This window comes from Bos indicus x Bos taurus, chromosome 10, assembly GCF_003369695.1.
Source record: "Bos indicus x Bos taurus breed Angus x Brahman F1 hybrid chromosome 10, Bos_hybrid_MaternalHap_v2.0, whole genome shotgun sequence".
Lineage (NCBI taxonomy): Eukaryota > Metazoa > Chordata > Mammalia > Artiodactyla > Bovidae > Bos > Bos indicus x Bos taurus.
This window is the reverse complement of record NC_040085.1, coordinates 13,120,564-13,142,350: the sequence shown is the minus strand read 5'-3', so window position 1 is coordinate 13,142,350 and position 21,787 is coordinate 13,120,564. Positions and strand designations below refer to the sequence as shown.

Genomic DNA, 21,787 nt, shown 5'->3' with positions numbered 1-21,787 from the left:
TCACATTGTGTAAAATATAAAAATCTTTATGACATTATATATGAGGCTTAATATATATAATTTTTACTTGGAATAGTTAGGTATTTTTAAAAAATTAAACCAAGGAAGTATTTTATATTTACCTACTGGTTACTATTTGTTGTCTGTGGGAGGACTGGTCCATTGTGAACCATTCAACTATCAGACAATGGTGATTTTTTTCCTTAAGAACAAAATAATCATCGTAATCATACACTCCAGACTTCTACCTTGTTTTGTACTAACATTATTCAGTAAGAAGGGCACTTTTCCCACTGCTAGTTCGTTCTTGCCTCTAATCTGAGCCATCTAAAACCATGTCTATATCTGTGCTTGTGTATGTAGCCTCATTTTTCTAACTGATGACATGAGTAACAACCATACTAGAAATCAGAATAGCTCCTTTCTTAACAGAGAAACTAGAAATCCAGAAGCCCCAAGACTGGGCCAATACAAGGTTCTTCCAGAAACATTTTATTGTGATCCTTTATACATTAATAACAACTTTTCCCAAAGGGATGATACATAATCTTTATTCTGAAAAGGATATATAGATAATGTATTACTAGCATCTGGTCAGTGGTATCACTGAATGTCTAAAACCTCCTCAGTTAAGAAGCTCCTGTTTTTTCCCCCCAATCCTTGGTGCTGATACCAGACCAGCCCTTTCTCCCTTTTCATACTGACATGATCTGGCTCTGCACTCTGACCTTGCTCAAGAACAAGCTATAGGGACTTTTTCTGGATTCTTCTGGGCAAGTGCAGCTGGGATACTCAATAGACTGGGCCACAATTTAAAGAGCTTTTTTTTCATCTTCTGAATTTCTACTATTAGAACTGGATTATTAATTCAAGATTTGTGTTTGCCTTGGTGGCCAATGTACCTACCAAGAATCACCTCAGCTAAGCCAAGACTTTGTCATGACAGCAGAGGTCTGTCTCAGACTTTTCTTCCACAAAGGGCTCAGTCAGCAGGAGGTAAGTCCTCTCCTAGCTCACGGGGCAGCCAGGGGCTGTGAAGGCTTCTGGCTCCTGGTGATCATCAACACGTTCTCGTACGTGCCGGCCTCCATGCTGCCTGTGTCATGGGACCTTCCCTAATCTGGTGGGTCCTCGCCAAAGCAAGCCCAGCTCTGGGGTCATCCTACACCTACTTTTCTCTGGTTTGTGCTGATGCTTCCGTGGGTTGTGCTTCCACAGTGGGCTCTGGCTCCAGAGGAAGGGATGGTGGCTTTGTGAGCTGGGATGTTCCTCCAGCACCTAGTAACAAAACAAACAGCGTGAATTCTCAGTAGCCTGGTTCCAGAAGAAATCAAAAAGAAGTTAAAATCAAAAATCAAGAAGATTTTTCTTCTTGAAGCTTATTTTCTGGGATTAGTAGGACTGTGGCGTATCTGTGCAGCTGTGAAGGAAGACCATAACTTGATAAAGTCAGTCAGGTGTGCCTTCACTGACCTTATAAAAGAAATCATTCATTACCTGTGCCATGCTGACTCGTGATAAGGCAGTGAAAATTAAACAGACTACATAACAAAGGTACCATAATGTATTTCTAAACCTGCATATCGTGAATACCCAGTGTCTTGACCATCCAACTAAGTCTGCCAATAGCTGGGAACTTTTACACAAATGGCCTTAAGAAAATAAGTGACAGTTTGGACACCCTTGGGCTTTTCTCCCCTTCTGGGCAGTACTACACTGGACGTGTTATGAGTCTGAAAAGCGCAAGCCTCACTCAAAGCTGTAATCTCTTTGCAGGCACATGTGGCTGTCGCCATGGGTCTCCATAGCTGTGTGTAGCTTCCCACCTGAGGAGAGCTTCCTGCATGTGGCTGCTGAAGACATTGCCTGTCCTAGGGCTTGATTAGAGCCCAGAGGCTGCTGGAAACCGGCAGCTTTACTGGTTGAAGCAGTCTGGTGCTTTGATTTGGGATCTTTAACTGGTTTGGTCCAGACCAGTGCCTCCCCGACTTGTAGAGCGGCTCCCAGCTTCTGGGCTACCTCCACCATCTTGTGTCCATGCGGGAAGGAAGCAAAAAAAAAAAGTCACAGGTATGACAAGCAGAGACAAGCCTCATCTGAGGCCTTTAGCAGGCAGGCAAGGTTAGCTGACATAGTGTCTGCTACCGTTTGAGGGAGGAAGTACTGATTGCAAAGAAATGGTTCTTAAACAGCAAAGAACACACTGTCTTGTGTGGATGGCATGGAAGTTCTTTAAAGGCTCTAAAAACCCAACAATTTAAGTTTGGTGCATTAATGGACTAAATTCCTGCCTTTTCTATGTGGGGAGAAGTGGGAGGAAGCTACAAAGACACACAGATCTCAACTCAAATGAGTTATATTACCAATAATAGATACAACTCAGTAAGCCTGAATTTCCTCTTACTATTTTCTTTTAGGAAAAGTTTTTTCTCAAGCTGTCCTTAATTTAAGAATTCATGCTGCTAGGAACATCAAAGCCAAAACAGGTGTAAACATACATTATATCTGGATTATTTGGGCTTGATTCAAAAGTCTCCTGACAGCTTGCTTAATGACTCTTGGATTTAAGACTTACCTCCGGATCAAATTCCAGAGAGCTACTGTACTTGAGTAGGTTGACTTTCTTCTCCATCTCCTGATACTGGGCCAGGGCGTCCCTCTTCTCGCCCTGGTTATACAGCAGCACAGCATAGTTCAGGTTTACTAAAGGGTTACACCTGCACAGACAGACAGGGACTCTATGGAGCTGGGGCTTTGCAACAAATGGCCATTTAGAATAGATCCTTATCATTCTACAGAAACAGAACTAGTGCAATAGAGAGCTCCCCATTCCACAGCAAGGTCTCGCAGAGCCAGCGCCGGGTCCTGCTGGGCCCTTGTGCTCAGGGGCCACGTCCTTCCACACACAGACCTGATGTGCACAAAGGCACATGAGAGCAAGCACCGGGGCCCTGGCGCCACCTCATGGCTTTGCAGAGTCTAGCCCCCCGACACCATCCTCAGCAGGGCAGCTTACTTATCAAGGCGGACTGCTTCTTCATAGGCTCTCTTGGCATTCTCTGAATCCTCCAGATTGGTCAGAGCCACTGCAACAGAGAGAGTGAATGTTATGGCTGAAGAGGCCCCAGCATGAAAACACAGGACATGTTTCCAGACTGCAGTTCATTCAGCCCCCACATGTAACTCTTACTGCACCCTCTCAGCTCCTAGCACCACCGTCTGCTCAGCCACTCAGCTTGGATTCCTAGTGTCATCTTCAACAGCCTCCTCTCCAGTTAATCCATCGCCAGGTTCCATGCATTCCTTTTTTAGTGTCTTTAGTGACACTGCCCTGGCTTTAGTTATGTCAGGCTTTCCATTTTGTTCCCTGGGGACACTGTCCCACCTGCCTCCATCTACCTGCCACAGTGCTGCCAGGATCTCGTTAACAGATCTGACCGCGTCACTGTCCTACTCAAGAATCCTCACTGCTTTAGCAACAGAATACTCTCCCTTTTTAAATCAGTATTTTCTGGAAGCTTGATCTATAAACCAGACAATAACAGAGCTGCCCTGGAAGCCCACTCCACTTCCCCCACAACCATTCATCTACTTTCTCCAGACACTAGAGGAGATCCAGGAATACAGTTGGGAAACAGAACCTCTGAGATTGAGCATAGTCCCTGTGCTGCACTCACAGCCCTCCATACTGACCCATCTCCTACTATGCTCGCTCTACCACACTATCGCCACTACCTGCTGGGTGCAGCCTGCACATTCATGGCTGCATGCCTTTCCTCAGGGGCTTCTCAGCCATTCTGTGCCACTGAATTGCAGTTTATCTTTCAAAACTCAGTGTGAAGACCATCTCTACTGTGTTACAGAATTGCTGCTTATGCCCTACAGTACAGTAATTTGCTTACAATCCTGTATCCCTTTATGACTGGGCTATCTTTGTATTCAGACGGCCCCCAAATAACCACCACTCGATTTACTTATATAGAACCCCACAGTAATGACCAAAAAAAAAAAAAAAACCACCTGAAAACTGTCAGTGAGAACATGGAAACTGCTCTTAGATTAAACATGTAGTGAATTTAGTATAAGGAGAAATATCCCCCGGTTACACTAACAATAAAAGACATGTAATGACAGCAAAACCAAGTTAACGTTCACTGATTATCTAATCATGTAATCCTCTCATCAACCCTATGAGATACAGCTAAGGGTAAGTACTAGAGGCAGGATCTTAACACCTGATGATACCTAAAGCCTACGATCTTAACACTTAATGATAACTAAGAACATGGTTGGACTCAATATATGAACTGTCAAGCCAAGGGAACACCACTGTTAAAAGATGAACTACATATGAACCTTATTTAACCTGCTGGCCTCTGAGTGAAATGCCCCCGAGTGAGAAGCAACCAGGTGCTCTGTCCTCTTTCTGTTTCGTTTTCTTCAGACTCGAGGACAGTCATCCAGATACCTATGGGATCTGCAAGGGAATGGCTTCTGTGGGATATTTAACTACTGGCCTGCCATGATTCTAATTCCGTTTTCCCTCACTACAGACTGCAGAGGGCTGCTCCACATAAATGTCTCTTACCAGCCAAGAGCATGTAGAGCTCCCCCATCTTCGGCTGGAAGTTGATGGCTGCGCTGAGGAAATGGAAAGCGGAAGCGTACTGCTGCATAGTCAAGTGGACAAGGCCCAAATTATAGAGAATCTTCCAATCTAAAGGCGCCAGGTAGTTGGCTCGTTTCAGGCAGCTGATGGCCTGGAGGAGGGAGGGGGCACTCAGTGAGGTCTGGGGCAAGCTCAGCAGACCCAGTAACTATGAAGGCAAAAGGAGAAGACACTCACTGCCACATATTTCTTCTTGCCAAAGAAGCACATTCCGATGTTATTCCAGAGTGGAGGGCTTTCTATAACAGCACACGCTACAACTTTGTATTTGGTGAGGGCAACATCCAAGTCCCCGTGGGTCTGCATCATGCTGCCTGCTGCCAAGATGGCCTGAAAACATGGAAAGTTTGTAATTTAGTCACTACCAAAAGGCTGTCGGAGTGAAGTACGCCTTCCTGAATCTAGATACTCAGTAGGCCCATCAACACTGGTGGGACTGAAAAGCATCTTCCAGGGACCTATCCATCCACAGCTGCTGGAACAAACACTCAAGAGGAACACTCTCACGCCCCACACTATGGCTCTTTGCTGTAATAAAGAAAAGTCTCTGACTACCTAGCTCTTTCGTTCCTACTTGTAGCCAGGAAGTCACTACCTTAGAGTATCAGGGTCCTTTAAGTAAAAACCACCTTTAGCCCTGCAGCCCCTGCCTGGTAGACACCAAGAGCTCTAGACGACTCAAGTGCACCTGTTGCTGGCCTCTAAAAATGCAGCTCCTTCTGCCACCGGGCAGATGGTGAGTCAGCTTTAGACTTCCTCAGTCCAGCTTTCCATGTCTCTCAGGCAGGCTAATATGACTTCCAAGAAAGGACTGAGTCTTTACCCTTAACAACAAGCCTGTTTTGCTGCAGCTTCCTCAATGACTCATCCACACAATGATCGTCTCATCCCAAAGTCATAACTGGACAAGAGTTGTCGTCTCGGGCTCATCAGGAAGCTGCAGGTCATTTCAGCATGTGGAGGCTCTGCTACTTTCCTAAGTAACACATACAACTTCGCCACCACTGCAGTTCTGCTGTCTAAGTTACAGGCCCATTATGACAGATGTGCTCTTTAAGAAGATAAGCAGCAGAGCACTGACAATAAGTACTTTCTTGGATATTTGAAATGCATTCTAGGGCTAGATCACCTCAAGGAGCAGTGGGACCACCTGTGTGTGAAGGTGCTGGGGTTTTGACAGCCAGCAATACCTTGTAGTTGGTAGGGTCGTAAGTTAGTGTATTTCCAAGATGTTCAAATGCCTTCTGGTAAATGCCGAGCTTAGAAAAAAGCAAACCAGAGAATTACATCAGGGGAGATGGCGTTAGGGAGTCTGGCCAACCACACCCTCAACAGATACACCCTGACTTTTCTGGGTTCTTCTGACAAAAGCTATAGATACCAAATTTTAAAAAAAGGAAACTAAGGGCCCCACATTTCTTTTCCCTCCTACTTCATTGATTTGTTCCCTAATAAGGTCAAAGTAGCTATCTGCCAGGAACCATCTTTGCCACACTGATGCTGCCACACACTGAGGACTCTTGGCAGGAAGCAGGCTGGTGAGCCTCCTCTCCCCTGGGGCCAAACTCCCAAGCCAAAGCCCAGGAAGGCCCAGGGTTAAGCTCCTTAGAGAAAAGTGAAACAAACAAGGACACGACAGAGGCAGAGCTGGAGGCAGGATTTTATCCTAGACAGTGCTTTGCCTTCTCTAACCCTAACCTGGCTGGGAAGAAGGAACAACAGAAACGGCCTTTGCCCCAAAGCCCTAATACCACCACAGTACTTCCACCACAAAATGCCAGTCTCCCTGACCACAAGTTGTTTCTCATACATGTTCTTTCTTTGGTTGGGTAAGAACTAGGCTCAAACAGGTGTATTTGCTTCTGATTTGCATGCTGAAAATTAAGTTCATTCCTTTAGCAGACAAAGGGTATCAAGTGCAGAGTAAAGTTTATGTGCTGCTTATGACCTTTAGTAAATTGTGTTAAAGTAAAAATGCAGGAAAACCATAACACACACAAGTGTTTTTTTTCTTTTTTGGCTGTGTGGCTTGCAGGATCTTAGTTCCCTGACCAGGGATTGAACCTGTGTCCCCTGCAGTAATAGCATGGAATCCCAACCACTGGACCACCAGGGAAGTCCCCAAAAGCATTTCTAACAGCAGTGCATGGATAAGCAAAGCCCTCTTACCTGTAGGTAGAGTAATCCTAAAGTTGTAAGAAGTTCTGTATTTTCTGGTGAGAACCTGCGACACAAGAGACGCTCAGAGGGAAACACGACGTGTATGAGTGATACTGACACGTGCAGTAACCGCACCACCCGCTCCCGTAAGAACTCTCAAAGGCATTGGGAATTTCCTCCAAGAGTACGTCAACCCACCTATAGGGAGGACTGCTCAACAAGACAGAAATGGGACTTAGAACCTAGACTCCTTCCTCAGGACCTTTGCTTACAGCCAAAGTCCTCAGAACCTATGGACTATTTTGTGCCAAAGTCTTAATTACACTAACAGAGTTCAAGAATAATGCTCTATAAACCAAGTCGGTCTAGAACACACACGATTTTAGCTGCTTCCCTCTTGTGAGATTCTGTTGTTCTCACTGCACTCACAATGCCAGCCAGCATAATTATTTCCTGGGTAATTTAGGATCCCAAGGCCCCTGATGCTGTGCTCTCCACATTAAACAAAAAGTCACACTAAACAGCCAAACTAAAGAAGAAAGACACATACCAGCTCTAGGAAAGAACTGGCCATTGGCTTTGTGGAGTAAACACTGGCTTAAATAAAAGATTGTCTGCCTTTCCAATCCCTCACCGGCATCTGTCTTTGTCACAAAACAAAAGCAACACTGAGCTGAGATGATCTGACTACAGGATCATTAGACAGTTTCAACAGTGAAAATGGCAAAAGGTGAAGAACATCTCCTGCTTCTAAGGAATGAGGTAGGATGCAGGTTACCTATGGGGAGACCAGAGTCACAGGGGCAAAGCCCCTGCCTGGGGAGGCCTGAGCTGGCCAGACAGAGCTTACTCAGTTCAACTAAGTATTTGCTCTTCACTTTCTGCCAAAAATTCCCATTCTGATCACCTTCCTCTCCCCAACCAAGTAGGTAATTTCCATGATTCTAGTGGCGTCCTGCCCCCCACCAAAACATGACTACTCTCTCTGAAGCTGTGGGCCATAAACAATGGTTTCTATCACCTCAGTAAGGCTCCAAATGCTCAGCTGTCCTCCAAAGTCTCATTTGAGGATTTCATTGACTTAAGTCCTTAGCCAGACACAGGAAGAATGTGTGAGCTAATGTAATTAATGTAAGCTAAGCTCAAAGAGCCAGTTTCTTGAATGCAGGGGTCAGGGGTCAAGGCTTCCACTCAGCACCACAAAGATTAAACATATGGCTACATGGGCTCCTACCTACTTGTCCCTGTAAACACAGATGACAGAAGTCTTTCTTGCAGCCTAACAAACCAAAGGATTTTTTATATCTTTTTAGATATAAAATATGAAAAAAATTCCAGAAGCAGCGTTGTTGTGACTAATGTAACCAGAAAAGTTACTATCATGGTAGAAGACAGGAGTAATTAACAACAGAAATCTAAATTTAGTCCAAAGTCTTGTTATCAGGAATAATAGACTTTGTGGCCTTGAACCACAGATGACGAATTCTATCAAGTGACCAAACAAATGAGACAAAGGCATTTTGTTACAGCTATCCCACTTAAACCAGACAAGATCTAGGCAGAAAAGATAAGATTCCCTAGAAAGGAGAAACAGAATACCACACTGGGAACGCTAGTCAGAATACCACACTGGGAACGCTAGTCAGTTCCATTATCAACAGGGGTTGGGCAACAACCTGTGGAATGATGGCTTAACATGGGAGGAACCTGGATCCCTGACTGACCTTGTGGAGCAGAGAGCTGCCCAGGACCAGCCACACTGACAGGTGAGAAAGAAACCTAAGTCATCCTTATTTAAGGCACTGGGAGCTCTATACTTTAGCTTAACATTCACCCTAACTCACAGAACTCACACAATGTGTAACCAGTCACACACGTCCTCTCTCAGGCATGGGAGAGCACGTCTGCTCCCATTTTTGTTTAGGAACCAACACTTACTCCACTGCTTTCTTGTAGATTTCAATGGCCTTGTCCAAGTCTCCCTTCAGCAAGAAGATCTTGCCCAGCATTATGTAAGTCAGATCATGTCTGTTAAGATGCAGGGCATTGTGCAGCTGGTCTTGTGCCTAACAGGATTGACAGAGTAAAGAGAACCAAATCACCACCAGGAAAGGACGACGACTCCGTATGGCTAATGTAAAGAAAGAGCTCCCGCTCTACTCAAGTAGGAACATCACATTTCAGCAAATGTCCCAAAACATACCCAAACTGTGCTCAGAGGACAGCTGGAAACATGAAATGTCCACCACTAGTGCCACTTGGGGGGCTTGTACAAGAGGATTAACCTTTTTGAGTGTTTTCTGCTTTTTGATATCCATTCCCATGACTCATATTCCATATGTCAAGAGGGGTATCATGGTACATAGAGAGTACTGCCCCAAACTTGACCCCAGCTGCACTGCTGACCAACTGCACACCCTTCTCCAGGGGGGACTTCACTTTCCTCACCAGTAATTGGATAAATGAATGAATGTTCATTTATTCATTCAGTAGATATCATCAAGTGCCTATTGCTCTGCTGCTGCTGCTGCTAAGTTGCTTCAGTCGTGTCCGACTCTGTGCGACCCCAGAGACGGCAGCCCACCAGGCTCCCCCGTCCCTGGGATTCTCCAGGCAAGAACACTGGAGTGGGCTGCCATTTCCTTCTCCAATGCATGAAAGTGAAAAGTCAAAGTGGGTACTAGTATACCAAAGCTAACAGAAAACTCCTCACTCTATTAGAGCTTATCTTGTAGATGATGATAAAGGCTGTCTAGTCCTTCACTGATTCAACAAGTATTTATATAAATGCCAGCTACTGTATTTGCTTAGCCTGTTAGCTTTACAGTAAAATCTAAATATAATTCTCTTCCTCCCTCCTCAGTTCAGGTCTGACCAAAAACCAAATCCAGCTCTCTCTTGGCTCAGAATAAGCCCATGAATAGATATGTACTTAGGAGAAGGCAATGGCACCCCAATCCAGTACTCTTGCCTGGAAAATCCCATGGATGGAGGAGCCTGGTAGGCTGCAGTCCATGGGGTCGCTAGGAGTCGGACACGACTGAGCGACTTCACTTTCACGTTTTACTTTCATGCATTGGAGAAGGAAATGGCAACCCACTCCAGTGTTCTTGCCTGGAGAATCCCAGGGACGGGGGAGCCTGGTGGGCTGCCGTCTATGGGGTCGCACAGAGTCGGACACGACTGAAGCGACTTAGTAGCAGCAGCAGATATGTACTTGCTTAAAGTTTCTCTGAAGAGAAAAAGCTCCTAACCAAGTATGTAACACTGAAGAGCCATCTGCCCAGAAAACCTAATCGACTAAATATGTATATTTTATTTGCACAGATACAGGTATTAATTGTTTTTATATATCTCAGAAGAGCAAAAGTTATTCTCACACCTCAACTGCTGATGTACAGTTGTTGTTTTTTAAGAACCCCAAGGGATTGATTAGATTGCTTCAGTTTACAAACTGGTACATATTAAACATTATCAAATGAGTATCAACTAATTCAGGTTCTCAGTCCTGTCAGCACTGGAGAAAAGAAAATAAAACTTCAGTCACTAAGTGGGAGAATTATGAAGGAAACTAACCAACCCCACTTTTATTAACTTTTAGAGTTCTCAATAATTTGGTCTACCCCTCAGTTAAGATATATACATTTTTTCCCTTTATCTGAGTACCAGAATAAGCTCAAAAGTTGTATCTGATTATAAGAGTCTTGGGCACTACAGCCTAATCACAATGATATATAAAAATCTCACATGGAAAATAACCTTAAAAACTAAACTCTCACATCAAACTACTTAAGATTAAAAATTCATTTCCAATGACCTGAAAACTGAAATGTAAGATAGCTCACTTGGCCATAATTACACTTTTAAGACTTACAGATCCACTTTTTTATATTTAAATTTTATTGAACATTTGTGTTTCTATTCTGGAAAATTAAGGTATGGAAAAAAAGAGAGGAAGAAAGGGATGAGATTGCCATTTCCTCTATTTCTAGAAGTTGTCACTTTCTTGTTAAAAGCAGGGGGAAAAAAACCAGATGAATAGTGACAAATGAGAATAAAAATGGGGGTAAATGTATATGGAACTTTCATTTTTTACTTCTAAAAGTCTCTGCAAGCAGTAGGAATAATACAACATGATCCATGGGACCTGTGTAAAAAATGTACCCTCAGTGAAATCCCCAGCCAACTACTCACCCATCACCACCACAGATTACCTTGTCAAACTGTTTCAGATAAATGTAGCAAACTCCTAGGTTATGACAGATTTCCTACACACAAAAGAAAGGAAAACAAGTGTAAATTCCACAATAATTATTAGAGTGTGAACAGGCATCTAGAGATTATTGCTGCTTGACAAAATTTAAGCTTGAAAATATGCACTATGGTTAGTTTTTTACTTGAATCTGATTCAGATTATAAGAGATAAAAGCAGAATAAACCGGTGATCTTCCTGGGCCTATGCAGTACCTTTGGGTGCACACCCAGCCCATTCCTATACCTTTCTTTCTCTTAGAGCTGCTCACGGAACAAACCCTTTGTGCCCTCTTCTCAGGAGAAACTACCACAGTCCCATCTCCAGCTCTAAGGAGGGGTGTGGGTGTGGGTGTCAGACTTCTTTTCACAGGAATCTAGGAATTCACTCACTAGGTGATATGAACTTGGAGGCTGACAGTGCCATCTGGAGGCTACTACAATGGATTACAGATATGTGAAAAGTGAAAGTGTTAGTTGCTCAGTCGTATATGACTCTTTGTGACCCCACAGTTTGCCCACCAGGCTCCTCTCTTCAGGGGATTTTCCAGGCAGAATACTAGAGTAGGTAGCCATTCCCTTCTCCAGGGGAACTTCCCTACCCAAGGATCAAATCCAGGTTTCCTGCATGGCCCTGTGCTGCAGGCTTCTGCAGACTGGCTCCAATTACAGATATGTAATTGGATATGTAACTGGGGCTTATCTACAGAAGTCTGCAGCACAGGTCAGCAAACTACGACCCATGGGACAAATCCACCCTCTGTCCCTTTTTGTAAATAAAGCTGTATAGAACACAGCCACTTGTTATGTATCTTCTGTGGTTCTTTCATAGAACTTCAGAGTTAAGTAATTGCAACAAAGACGGTATAAAGCCGCAAAGCTTAAAATATATACTAACTTGACCTTTACCCCCCCCAAAAAAAAGTCAACCTCTGATCTACAGAAAGAAAAAAACAGCAGAAATGCAGAGAAGCTAATTTGGTTGCTGACAGCTTTCCAGTTCTAGTTCACTGCAAGATCAATCTGTATTTCGTGACCTTGTGTTCTATAAAATCTCTGTAACTTTTATATTAAATCGTTTTTATTTAACGCAGCTTTAAAGAAAGGAAAAGGCAAGGGTGAGGAAACTGCTCTTGGGAAACAGTAAGGACAATCTTGTTAACAGTGAGGAAGTGCAGAAGCACCTGCAGACCCAGGAGTGTCCCTCTCTGAAGAAATATGAACCTTCAAGGGCTCAGAGACAACTGTTTAATGTTTTCCAAGTTGCCTAAAATAACAACAAAATAGCAATCAGTGATCCTATGCCACATGTTTTTCATATATATTACTTTAATTTTCCCAGCAAATCTGAAACGTAAGTATAACAATTCTGATTTTAGTGATAAGGAAATTGAAGCTCAGAGAAGTTAAGCAGTTTGCTTAATACAGAAAGCATCAGCACAGGGATTTTTTTTTTTTTTTCTTAGTTCTAAATCTTAAAGAATTTCAAGAACATGGAAGCAACCTAAATGTCCATCAACAGAGAAATGGATAAAGAAGACATGGTCATATATACAGCAGAATATTACTGAGCCATAAAAAATGAAAATGTACCATCTGCAGAGACTTGGATGCACCTAAAGACAGTCATTCAGAGTAAAGCAAGTCAGAAAGAGAAAAATACATATACTGTCTAATATCACTTATATGTGAAATCTAGAAAGATGACACAGATGAGCTTATTTGCAAAGCAGAAACAGAGACACAGACATACCAAACAAACATATGGAACCAAGGAGGGGAGCGGCAGGGATGAATTGGGAGTAGTGACATATATACACTTCTATAAAAAACAGATAATGAGGACCTACTGTACAGCACAGGGAACTCTACTCAATGCTATCTGGTGACCTAAATGGGAAGGAAATCCAAGGAAGAATTTGAATGGCTGATTCACTTTGCTGTACATCAGAAAATAACACAACATTGTAAAGCAACTATGCTATGCTAAGTCAATTCAGTTGTGTCCGACTCTGTGTGACCCCACAGACGGCAGCCCAACAGGCTCCCCCGTCCCTGGGATTCTCCAGGCAAGAACACTGGAGTGGGTTGCCATTTCCTTCTCCAATGCATGAAAGTGAAAAGTGAAAGTGAAGTCGCTCAGTCGTGTCCGACCCTCAGCGACCCCATGGACTGCAGCCCTCCAGGCTCCTCCATCCATGCGATTTTCCAGGCAAGAGTATTGGAGTGGGGTGCCATTATACTCCAATAAAAATAAAGTAAGATTGTGATGACCATTGCACAACTCTGTAAATATATTAAAAAACAATGAATCATCTACTTTTAATAGGTGAATTGCATGGTATTTGAATTATATATCAATAAAGCTGATAAAAAGAAAGGATTTCCCCGGTGGTCCAGTGGCTAAGAATCAGCCTGACAATGCAGAGGACACTGGTTCAAACCCTGGTCCAGGAAAATTCCACATCTGTGGAACAACTAAGCCCATGCGCCACAACTACTGAGACGGCAGTCTAGAGACTCCCGAGCCACAGCCACTGCGCCCGCATGTCTAGAGTCTGTGCTCTGCAACAAGAAGCCATCACAGGGAGAGGCCTGCACACAACGAAGAGTAGCCCCTGCTCACTGCAACTAGAGGAAGCCTGAGCACAGCAGCAGAGACCCAGTGCAGCCAAAATAAAGGAATAAATGTTAAAAAAAAAAAAAAAAGAAAAGAAAAAAGAAATGGTCTCAGATCGCTAAGAAGGGACTATTTTTAAAAAGAAAAAAAAAATTCAACATATATATATATATATATATGTAGAGAATCACCATGTACTCATTGTCTTGCTCCAACAACCATCCAATCCATACCCCCACATCCATCCCACTACTTCTGTAAGCAAATACCAGATAATGTTTTATCCACAAATATTTCCGTATGTATTTGGCTGTGCTGGCTCTTCACTACTGCACGTGCTTTCCTCTGGTTGAGGTGAGTGAGGGCTCCTCTCTGTTGCACAGCCTACTCATTATGGTGGCTTCTCCTGTTATGGAGCACGGGCTCTAGGGCACGCAGGCACACGTGGCTCAGTAGTTGTGGTCCCCAGGCTCCAGAGCACGGGCTCACTAGTTGTGGTGCACGGGCTTAGCTGCTGCTTGGCATGTGGGATCTTCCCAGACCAGGACTTGAACCCATGTCTCCTGCATTGGCAGGCACACTCTTTACCACTGAGCCACCAGGGAAGTCCCTCAGTATGTACTTCCAAAGGATAAGATCTCTCTTTTATAAAATCTACCCACAATACCATTATCATACTTGGGAAAAAAAAATTAGTTACTGTTTAATATCTGATATTGAATCATGTTCAATTTCTGATAAATGACTCACATTACAATAAATTTTTCTTAAATCACAATCCAAAATATGTCCACACATTGCCAAGCAGTGGGATTTGAACTCAGGCCTGTCTCTAAAAGTAGGGCTGTAATTCTCCTCTCTCCAACTCCACAAGTACATTCCACTTCATCACCCTTTAAGAATGTACACACGAATCTGGAGAGAGGAGAAATATAGCCTACTTGTCCTTTAATGTCCTGGAAGGTAACTAATGCCCCTACCCTTTTGAAAACATTTGCCATAGTTATTACTTGGCAAAACAACAGCACTATGCCTTAAACAGACAGCCAAGGAAATTTTTGAAATTTGAAAAGAAAACTAGAACAAATCAGTGTTAAGTTCTGTTTTTCATGAGGTAAGAGGATGCAGCAGACATCCTCCAAGGGCAATTGACACAGTGGAAAAATTATAGGCCTAAAGTGAGGAATTCTGGACTCTAGACCTGAATTCTGGCTCCATTTCTGCCATTACCTCACTGTGCGCCCTTCAGCAGGTCACTCCATCTCCAAAAGCTTCAGCTTCCTCATCTAAAAGTGCAGGAAACCCTCCCTACTTAACAGCTGCTCCCAAAGTCCAATGAGATCATGGCAAGAGGAATTATTCTCCTGCTGCAGCTAGATTGTGGAATACCCCGATGAGTCCGAGAGAGTAGAGCTACAGGTTTTCTACAGGCCACAGGCACCAGTGAAGCATCAGGGCAGAGAATGGATGTTTGAGAAATGACCGCCTCTACTGGCACCAATGGACGTGTTATCCCAGATGAGTAAAACCAAATGAGCTCTTTCAACCAACTGGACATAAACATCCTCCCTTCCCTCCCCAACCCATCCCTGAGCTCACCTGTCTCACTTCCTCTCTATCTCCCTCTATGGACTCATTTTCTCTTCAGCTCAGCCCTTCAAAGTGTTTTTTCCAGGATACCATCCTCAGCTCACTGCAGAGTGATCTCATCCAATTTCATGGTTTTAATCAACACCTTTGTATTGACTCCAAAACATGTGTCTCTATCCCAGAACACTTGAGCTTCACATTTCTATATACAGCCATGTACTAGATACATCTCAATTTAGATATCCTACCAGAAGCTACAATTCATCATGTCCATAATCTTCTGAAAATAGGATTTAATTCTAATTTGTTACCACCACCCTTTCCCCTAACTTGCTTCTCTTCCTTCTTTATTTCCTGGTTGATTGTCCCATAAACCACCAATCCATCTTTGCATCTGCAGCCCAGTGCCTGGCACACAGCTGACATTCACTTGTTGAAAAAAGTGACTAAATGAACAAAAGAGTAACTCACTTTTCCTTTATCTGTAGCTTTACTTTGGCCTTTGGCTATAAAATACTCAGTGGCATAAAGACTTAAACATCTCAGTCTTCAGATCTGCAGAAAAGTGACAAACACATCTAAAAAATAATAGGGCCATAAAACTGCAGGGAAAACCCATGCTAGCTCTTTCTACTAATCAATCTAATCCTTCACCCTTTGATATATCTAGGAATCTCCTTCACTCTTAGATGTATCTTTCTAAGAATCACAGGTATTTTGAAAAAACCATCAGCATGAAAAAGAAGAACCAAAATAAAGAGAGGAAGAAAAAGATAACGGTGGAAGCAGAAGAGAACTTCAAAGGGTCAGAGACATGAAGAGGCAACTGTAAGAAAAGACAAAGTTCTTGAAAAGTAAAAATATAATTACTGAAATAAAAAATACTGAGTATGAATATAGCCAAAAACAAAAATGACGATTTGGAAGATATGACTGAGGAAATATCTCTGAATGTACAGCAAAGACAAGGATGTGGAAAATATGAGAGGCAAGTTAGAAGACAATGAGAGCAGATGCAGAACATATGTAACAGAGTAGGGAACGTGTGGCAGATGCTGCTGGTTGCCTCCCTAATGCTCACTCTCTCTGATTACCTTACGAACAGAAACCTAACCACATTCAGAGTGACAATGTGTTCAACCTAAAATCTATATTTCCCAGTCTTCTTTACAAAACAGGTAGCCAATATAATGTACGTGGAAGTCTATCGGGGATTTCTGGGAAAGTTATACTTTCTTGATAAAGGTTATGTCTTTTTCTCTTTGTTGCCTCCTCTTTCTCCCCACTAGAATGATGATGTGGTGTTAGAGCTGTAGCAGCCATCTTGTAGCCATGAAGAAAAAGTCTCAGTGTTGTTGTCAAATCAATGTCAGTAACTACTTACCTGGGCTTCTTGTTACATAAGAAAAAAATAAACTCATAATTTGTAAAGTCAGTGTTTAATGTTTTGTTGCAGTTACACACGCCCTAAATGATACAGACAATGGAGAGGAAAAAATAATCGAAGAACTACTCAAAAAAACCACCCCTCTATCCAAAGGCAAGGGTCTTTACAGTGAAAGAGCCAATTGAATGCGAGAGAAAAGAAACACATCATGGCAACTATTACTAGTATTTCAGAACTCTAATAGTAAACAGAAAATCCTCAAAGGTTCTAGACAGGAGAGTGGGTTTATCAACAAGAATCAGACTAGTAACAGACTACTCATCAACAATACTTACAGCAAGAAGCTTGGCAGCATTGTCTCTTGAGTTATGAGGAAACCTAATTTTTTATTTTATACCTAGGCCAAATCATCAATCAAGTGTGAGGATAAAATAAAGACAGTTTTGGCATGTAATAACTCAGTAATAAATACAAATGATAGCCCATATGAGAAATGAACCATTAGCATGTTACTAAGAACAAAGAACAAAGTTCCCTACTTACCCAGTCTTTCTGATTAAGTTTAGCTGCTTCATTATATACTTCAATGGCAGCTTTATGTTTTCCCAAAAGAAATCTGGGGAAGAAACACATTTTCCATAATTATTAACATAAAGCTTTTTATAAGACCAACCCCACTAGTCCCACATTTGACTCATCTAGCCAGCAGAGAATTTTGGAAGCCTCTTCTCTATGACTGGCTTGTGTGGGTTTAGCCAGTGAGACTCTTATATACCAACAGCAGAAGCTCTTGGTAGGGACAGAGCTGGTAGCTATTCCAAGGCCTTGGTTCCATTCTATACCAATTTTAGTGAAAGCGTTAGTTGCTTAGTCGTGTCCAACTCTGCAACCCCACAGACTGTAGCTTGCCCAGCTCCTCTGTCCATGGAATTCTCCAGGCAAGAATACTGGAGTTGGTAGCCATTCCCTTCTCCAGGAGATCTTCCTGACCCAGGGATTGAACCCAGGTCTCCTGTGTCTCCTGCATTGCAGGTGGATTGTTTACCATCTGAGCCACTGGGGAAGCCCCAATTTTAATGAAAGTCTTGTGTATTTTCCCCAATGTACAATAAATGTAGACCAAGAAACAAGCCAAATTAATTCTACGTTAAACAAGAATTGCCACAATTTTTCATCATCATGTATTAGAAGCATGCCCTTCTCTTCCAAACTAAGTCTCTTTCCTTGATACTAATTCTGGAGACACAGGGGAGAATCAGCCTCTGTGCAAAGACAATGCAGGTATCGATGACACTGCAGGTTAGAAAGTGAGGGTGGGAACTCCACAGATCACACTCTACTACTCTGGAGTAGTAAAGCTGCTGCTGCTGCTGCTGCGTCGCTTCAGTCGTGTCCGACTCTGCGCGACTCCCATAGACGGCAGCCCACCAGGCTCCCCTGTCCCTGGGATTCTCCAGGCAAGAACACTGGAGTCGGTTGCCATATGCTTCTCCAATGCATGAAAGTGAAAAGTGAAAGTGAAGTTGCTCCGTGTCCAACTCTTAGTGACCCCATGGACTGCAGCCCACCAGGCTCCTCTGTCCATGGGATTTTCCAGGCAAGAGTACTGGAGTGGGGTGCCATATGCTTCTCCAATGCATGAAAGTGAAAAGTGAAAGTGAAGTCGCTCCATGTCCAACTCTTAGTGACCCCATGGACTGCAGCCCACCAGGCTCCCCTGTCCCTGGGATTCTCCAGGCAAGAACACTGGAGTCGGTTGCCATATGCTTCTCCAATGCATGAAAGTGAAAAGTGAAAGTGAAGTTGCTCCGTGTCCAACTCTTAGTGACCCCATGGACTGCAGCCCACCAGGCTCCTCTGTCCATGGGATTTTCCAGGCAAGAGTACTGGAGTGGGGTGCCATTGCCTTCTCCAAGTAGTAAAGCTATTAGTACTTAAAAGCTTATAAAGATTCTAGAGAGTGCCAGAATCCAGGAGCCTTCAGAGGCTTAACAAACACTTAAACACTACAAAACAGAACAAACACTTAACAAACACTACAAAACTACTGTGTATATAGTATTATGCTAAGTATTGGAACAGTAGGCAAGAAAAATTCCATGGGTTGGCAATATGATTAGGGTACTTGAAGCACAAAATGTTACTATTTGAGAAATACTATCAGTGCTCTCCTATCAAACTAGAATATGCAGTGTTTGAAATACTCAGTTGCTTTATACTGGTTATCTCATTTTATCAAATTTCAAAATTAATCCACACTCTTCAAAGTGAATTCGTTACACTTCTCTGTAAGCAAGCCCCAGCCTGAGAATGCACTTTACACTATTCTCCACCAGTGCCCGAAGGCCTCCAGGCTGCCAATACTCACAAAGATCTGGCCACCTGCTTGAGGTTATCAGCACACTGAGGGCTGAGAAAAGCACACATCTGAAAGAGTCTTAGGGATTCTTGGATATTTCCTTCCAGGCGAAATATCAAAGCTGCCAGGAGAGAGAAAACACAGAAAATAAAATCATGTTCTAAGAATGGAGCCTGCCATGTGAAAAACTGGAGAAAGAGGGAAGTAGGAAGTCTTATCAAAGAAACCCCTTGGATAACTGTGTCTTAAAATACAATCAGATATGACTTCAGATGGATTGAAACAAGCAGCAAAGTTGGTGATGAGCTAAAACCTTTTTTAAGGTATCTGGGACCTACCTATTTCTCCACTCCCAGCTTCCAACAGGCAGATAATCGGGTGCCTTGTAAATTATTCCAGAAACTCTTCACTGTAAGAAATTCTTATAGCTCCTATCAGATGCGCTATTTATCACGATAATTCCAACTTCACCTGATAGTTTTCAGAGAGTACACCCAAATGGGGCAAGTGCAATCAAAAACCCAAGTCCAACAAGGAGATGCTGGCAAAGAATGCAGTAATATCAGAGTTGGTTCTCAGTCTAGCAACCAATCAGAATCAATCATTTTCCTAGGCCTAAGTTTTCAGAAGATTTACATGCTTAAGTAGTATGAGGCACTGTAAGTCTGGAACTGGTGATATTGGGAATAAATAAGCATTATTTTGCCACAATGTCCTAGATATGTTAATGTATTACCAATTACATCAGAAAATTGCATATTAATTAATTGCATATTAATCTGAAGACTACAAATGCAGAGTGGGAAACAAAACCATTCATTTACATCAAAGAGTCAGAAAGTTCCTGGTGCCCAAGTAGCAACCAAGGATGCTACTTGGGCACCACAGAGTAAAATTCCAGTCAATCCCTCTAATCCCTATATTATTCAGTCCCTATAATATTTGATTTCTGATGACTTCCATTTATTCTCTGCTTTGTCCTGTATACCTCTAAGCTTCTTCCCTTCCCTGACTCCCGTACAAAAAATCCTCAAGCTTTTTCTCATCTCTTCTAGCTTGACTGCAAAGAATTCTTGAAAAGCCTCTTCTGGGCCCAACACTGCTGCAGGAGGCAGCGACCCTAACAACAATTCTGAAAAACACTAGCCAGAAACTAGAATAGGGGTGAAGGGCAGTAGCAAGCTTTTTAACAGAACTAGTCATTTCTGAGGTCGGATCCAGCACAATAATTATGTTCTGATTTCAAAAAAACAGTAATACTAAGCAAGAGATTTGTGGAACATTTACTTGCATTTAAGTATTTCATAAGTTGTTCTTTTTCCAGAATCTAGGCAGAGTGTGCATTTCTCTAGCAAGAAGAGAAGAAATATATGTCTCACCTTGGACATAGATAGCATATTCACATAACCCGTGAGTCTCCTGAAGCTGTTCTTTGATAACAGCCTGAAAAAGAAACAAACAATACTTCTGAGTAGTGGTTAAGTGTCTTCAAGTGTTTTTAAGTACAGGAAGACATGGACACCTGTCTGCTGTCACCCTGTTTGATCTATACGCTGAGCACATCATGAGAAATGCCAGGCTGGATAAGTTACAAGCTGGAATCAAGATAGGTGGGAGAAACATCAAAAACCTCAGATATGCAAACGGTACCACCCTGATGGCAGAGAGCGAGGGGGAACTGGAAGGCCTCTTGATGAGGGTGACGGGGGAGAGTGGAAGAGCCGGCTTAAAGCTAAATATTGACAAAACTAGATCCTGCCATCCCCCCCGGCAGATGCAGGGGGAGAAATGTGGAAATAGTGACAGATTTCCTCTTCTAGGGCTCTAAGATCACTGTGGATGGTGACTGCAACCACGAAATCAGAGGACATTTCCTTCTTGGTAGGAAAGCTATGACAAACCTAAACAGTGTGTTGAAAAGCAGAGACACTGCTCTGCCAACAAAGGCCCAAGTAGTCAAGGCTGTGGTCTTCCCAGTGGTCACACACAGTTATGAGAGGTGGACCATAAAGAAGGCAGAGCGCCAAAGAGTTGATGCCTTCGCACTGTGGTGCTGGAGAGGACTCCTGAGAGTCCCTTGGACAGCAAGGAGATCAAACCAGTCAATCTTAAGGGAAATCAGCCCTGAATATTCACTGGAAGGACAGACACTGAGGCTGAGACTCCAGTATTTTGGTTGTCTGATGCGAACAGCCAGCCTCACAGGAGAGCTCCTTGATGCTGGGAAGGATTGAGGGTGGAGGGAGAAGAGGGCGTCGGAGGATGGGATGGCTGGATGGCATCACTGATGCAATGGACATGAACTTGAGCAAACTTTGGGAGATGGTGATCGACAGAGAAGCCTGGTATGTTGCAATCCACAGGATCACAAAGAGTCAGACACAACTGCACAACAAGACATGGACAAGGAGTGTACGTGAGGAATCAAGGGATAGGAAAAAAGCAGCAATAGGTATGGAAGGAAGCAGGTAAATTTGGCTACAGAAAAGTTGAATTTGAAATGTCTGTGAAGCATTCAGTACGCATCAGACTGATCTGGCAATCAGGAAGAAGTGTGCAGAACAAGCAAAGAAAAGAGTCAAGGATAGTACACAGGGACGGCCCTAATTCTTAAGAAACAAACAAAGGAAGAGAAGCCGAAAGAAAGGAAACAGAAAAAGTGGTCAATAAAGGAAAGGGGAAATAAGGATAGTATCACAGAAGGAAAAAAAAACTTTCCAAATCCATACTGGAACAAAACATTGCTAGTTC

At 43.0% G+C, this 21,787-nt stretch overlaps 1 protein-coding gene across 6 annotated transcripts in view; it reads right to left on the bottom strand.

Moving 5' to 3' along the window:
- Window positions 1-471: 471 nt before the first annotated feature.
- The window catches only part of BBS4 (Bardet-Biedl syndrome 4), a 46,172-nt gene continuing 24,856 nt past the window's right edge, over window positions 472-21,787 (bottom strand). For 5 of the 6 annotated variants that reach the window (XM_027553151.1, XM_027553154.1, XM_027553152.1 and 2 more), the window contains 13 exons: window positions 20,416-20,479; window positions 19,046-19,157; window positions 17,221-17,293; window positions 11,044-11,097; window positions 8,768-8,895; window positions 6,839-6,893; window positions 5,860-5,928; window positions 4,847-4,999; window positions 4,589-4,760; window positions 3,017-3,086; window positions 2,576-2,717; window positions 1,827-2,028; window positions 472-1,278 (listed from right to left, as the gene is read on the bottom strand). In XM_027553151.1, coding sequence (XP_027408952.1) covers window positions 1,169-1,278; window positions 1,827-2,028; window positions 2,576-2,717; window positions 3,017-3,086; window positions 4,589-4,760; window positions 4,847-4,999; window positions 5,860-5,928; window positions 6,839-6,893; window positions 8,768-8,895; window positions 11,044-11,097; window positions 17,221-17,293; window positions 19,046-19,157; window positions 20,416-20,479 — 1,404 coding nt within the window. In that variant the 3' untranslated portion in view covers window positions 472-1,168. The remainder of the gene's footprint in view (window positions 1,279-1,826; window positions 2,029-2,575; window positions 2,718-3,016; window positions 3,087-4,588; window positions 4,761-4,846; window positions 5,000-5,859; window positions 5,929-6,838; window positions 6,894-8,767; window positions 8,896-11,043; window positions 11,098-17,220; window positions 17,294-19,045; window positions 19,158-20,415; window positions 20,480-21,787) is intronic. The other variant, XM_027553156.1, reaches the window with a different exon arrangement.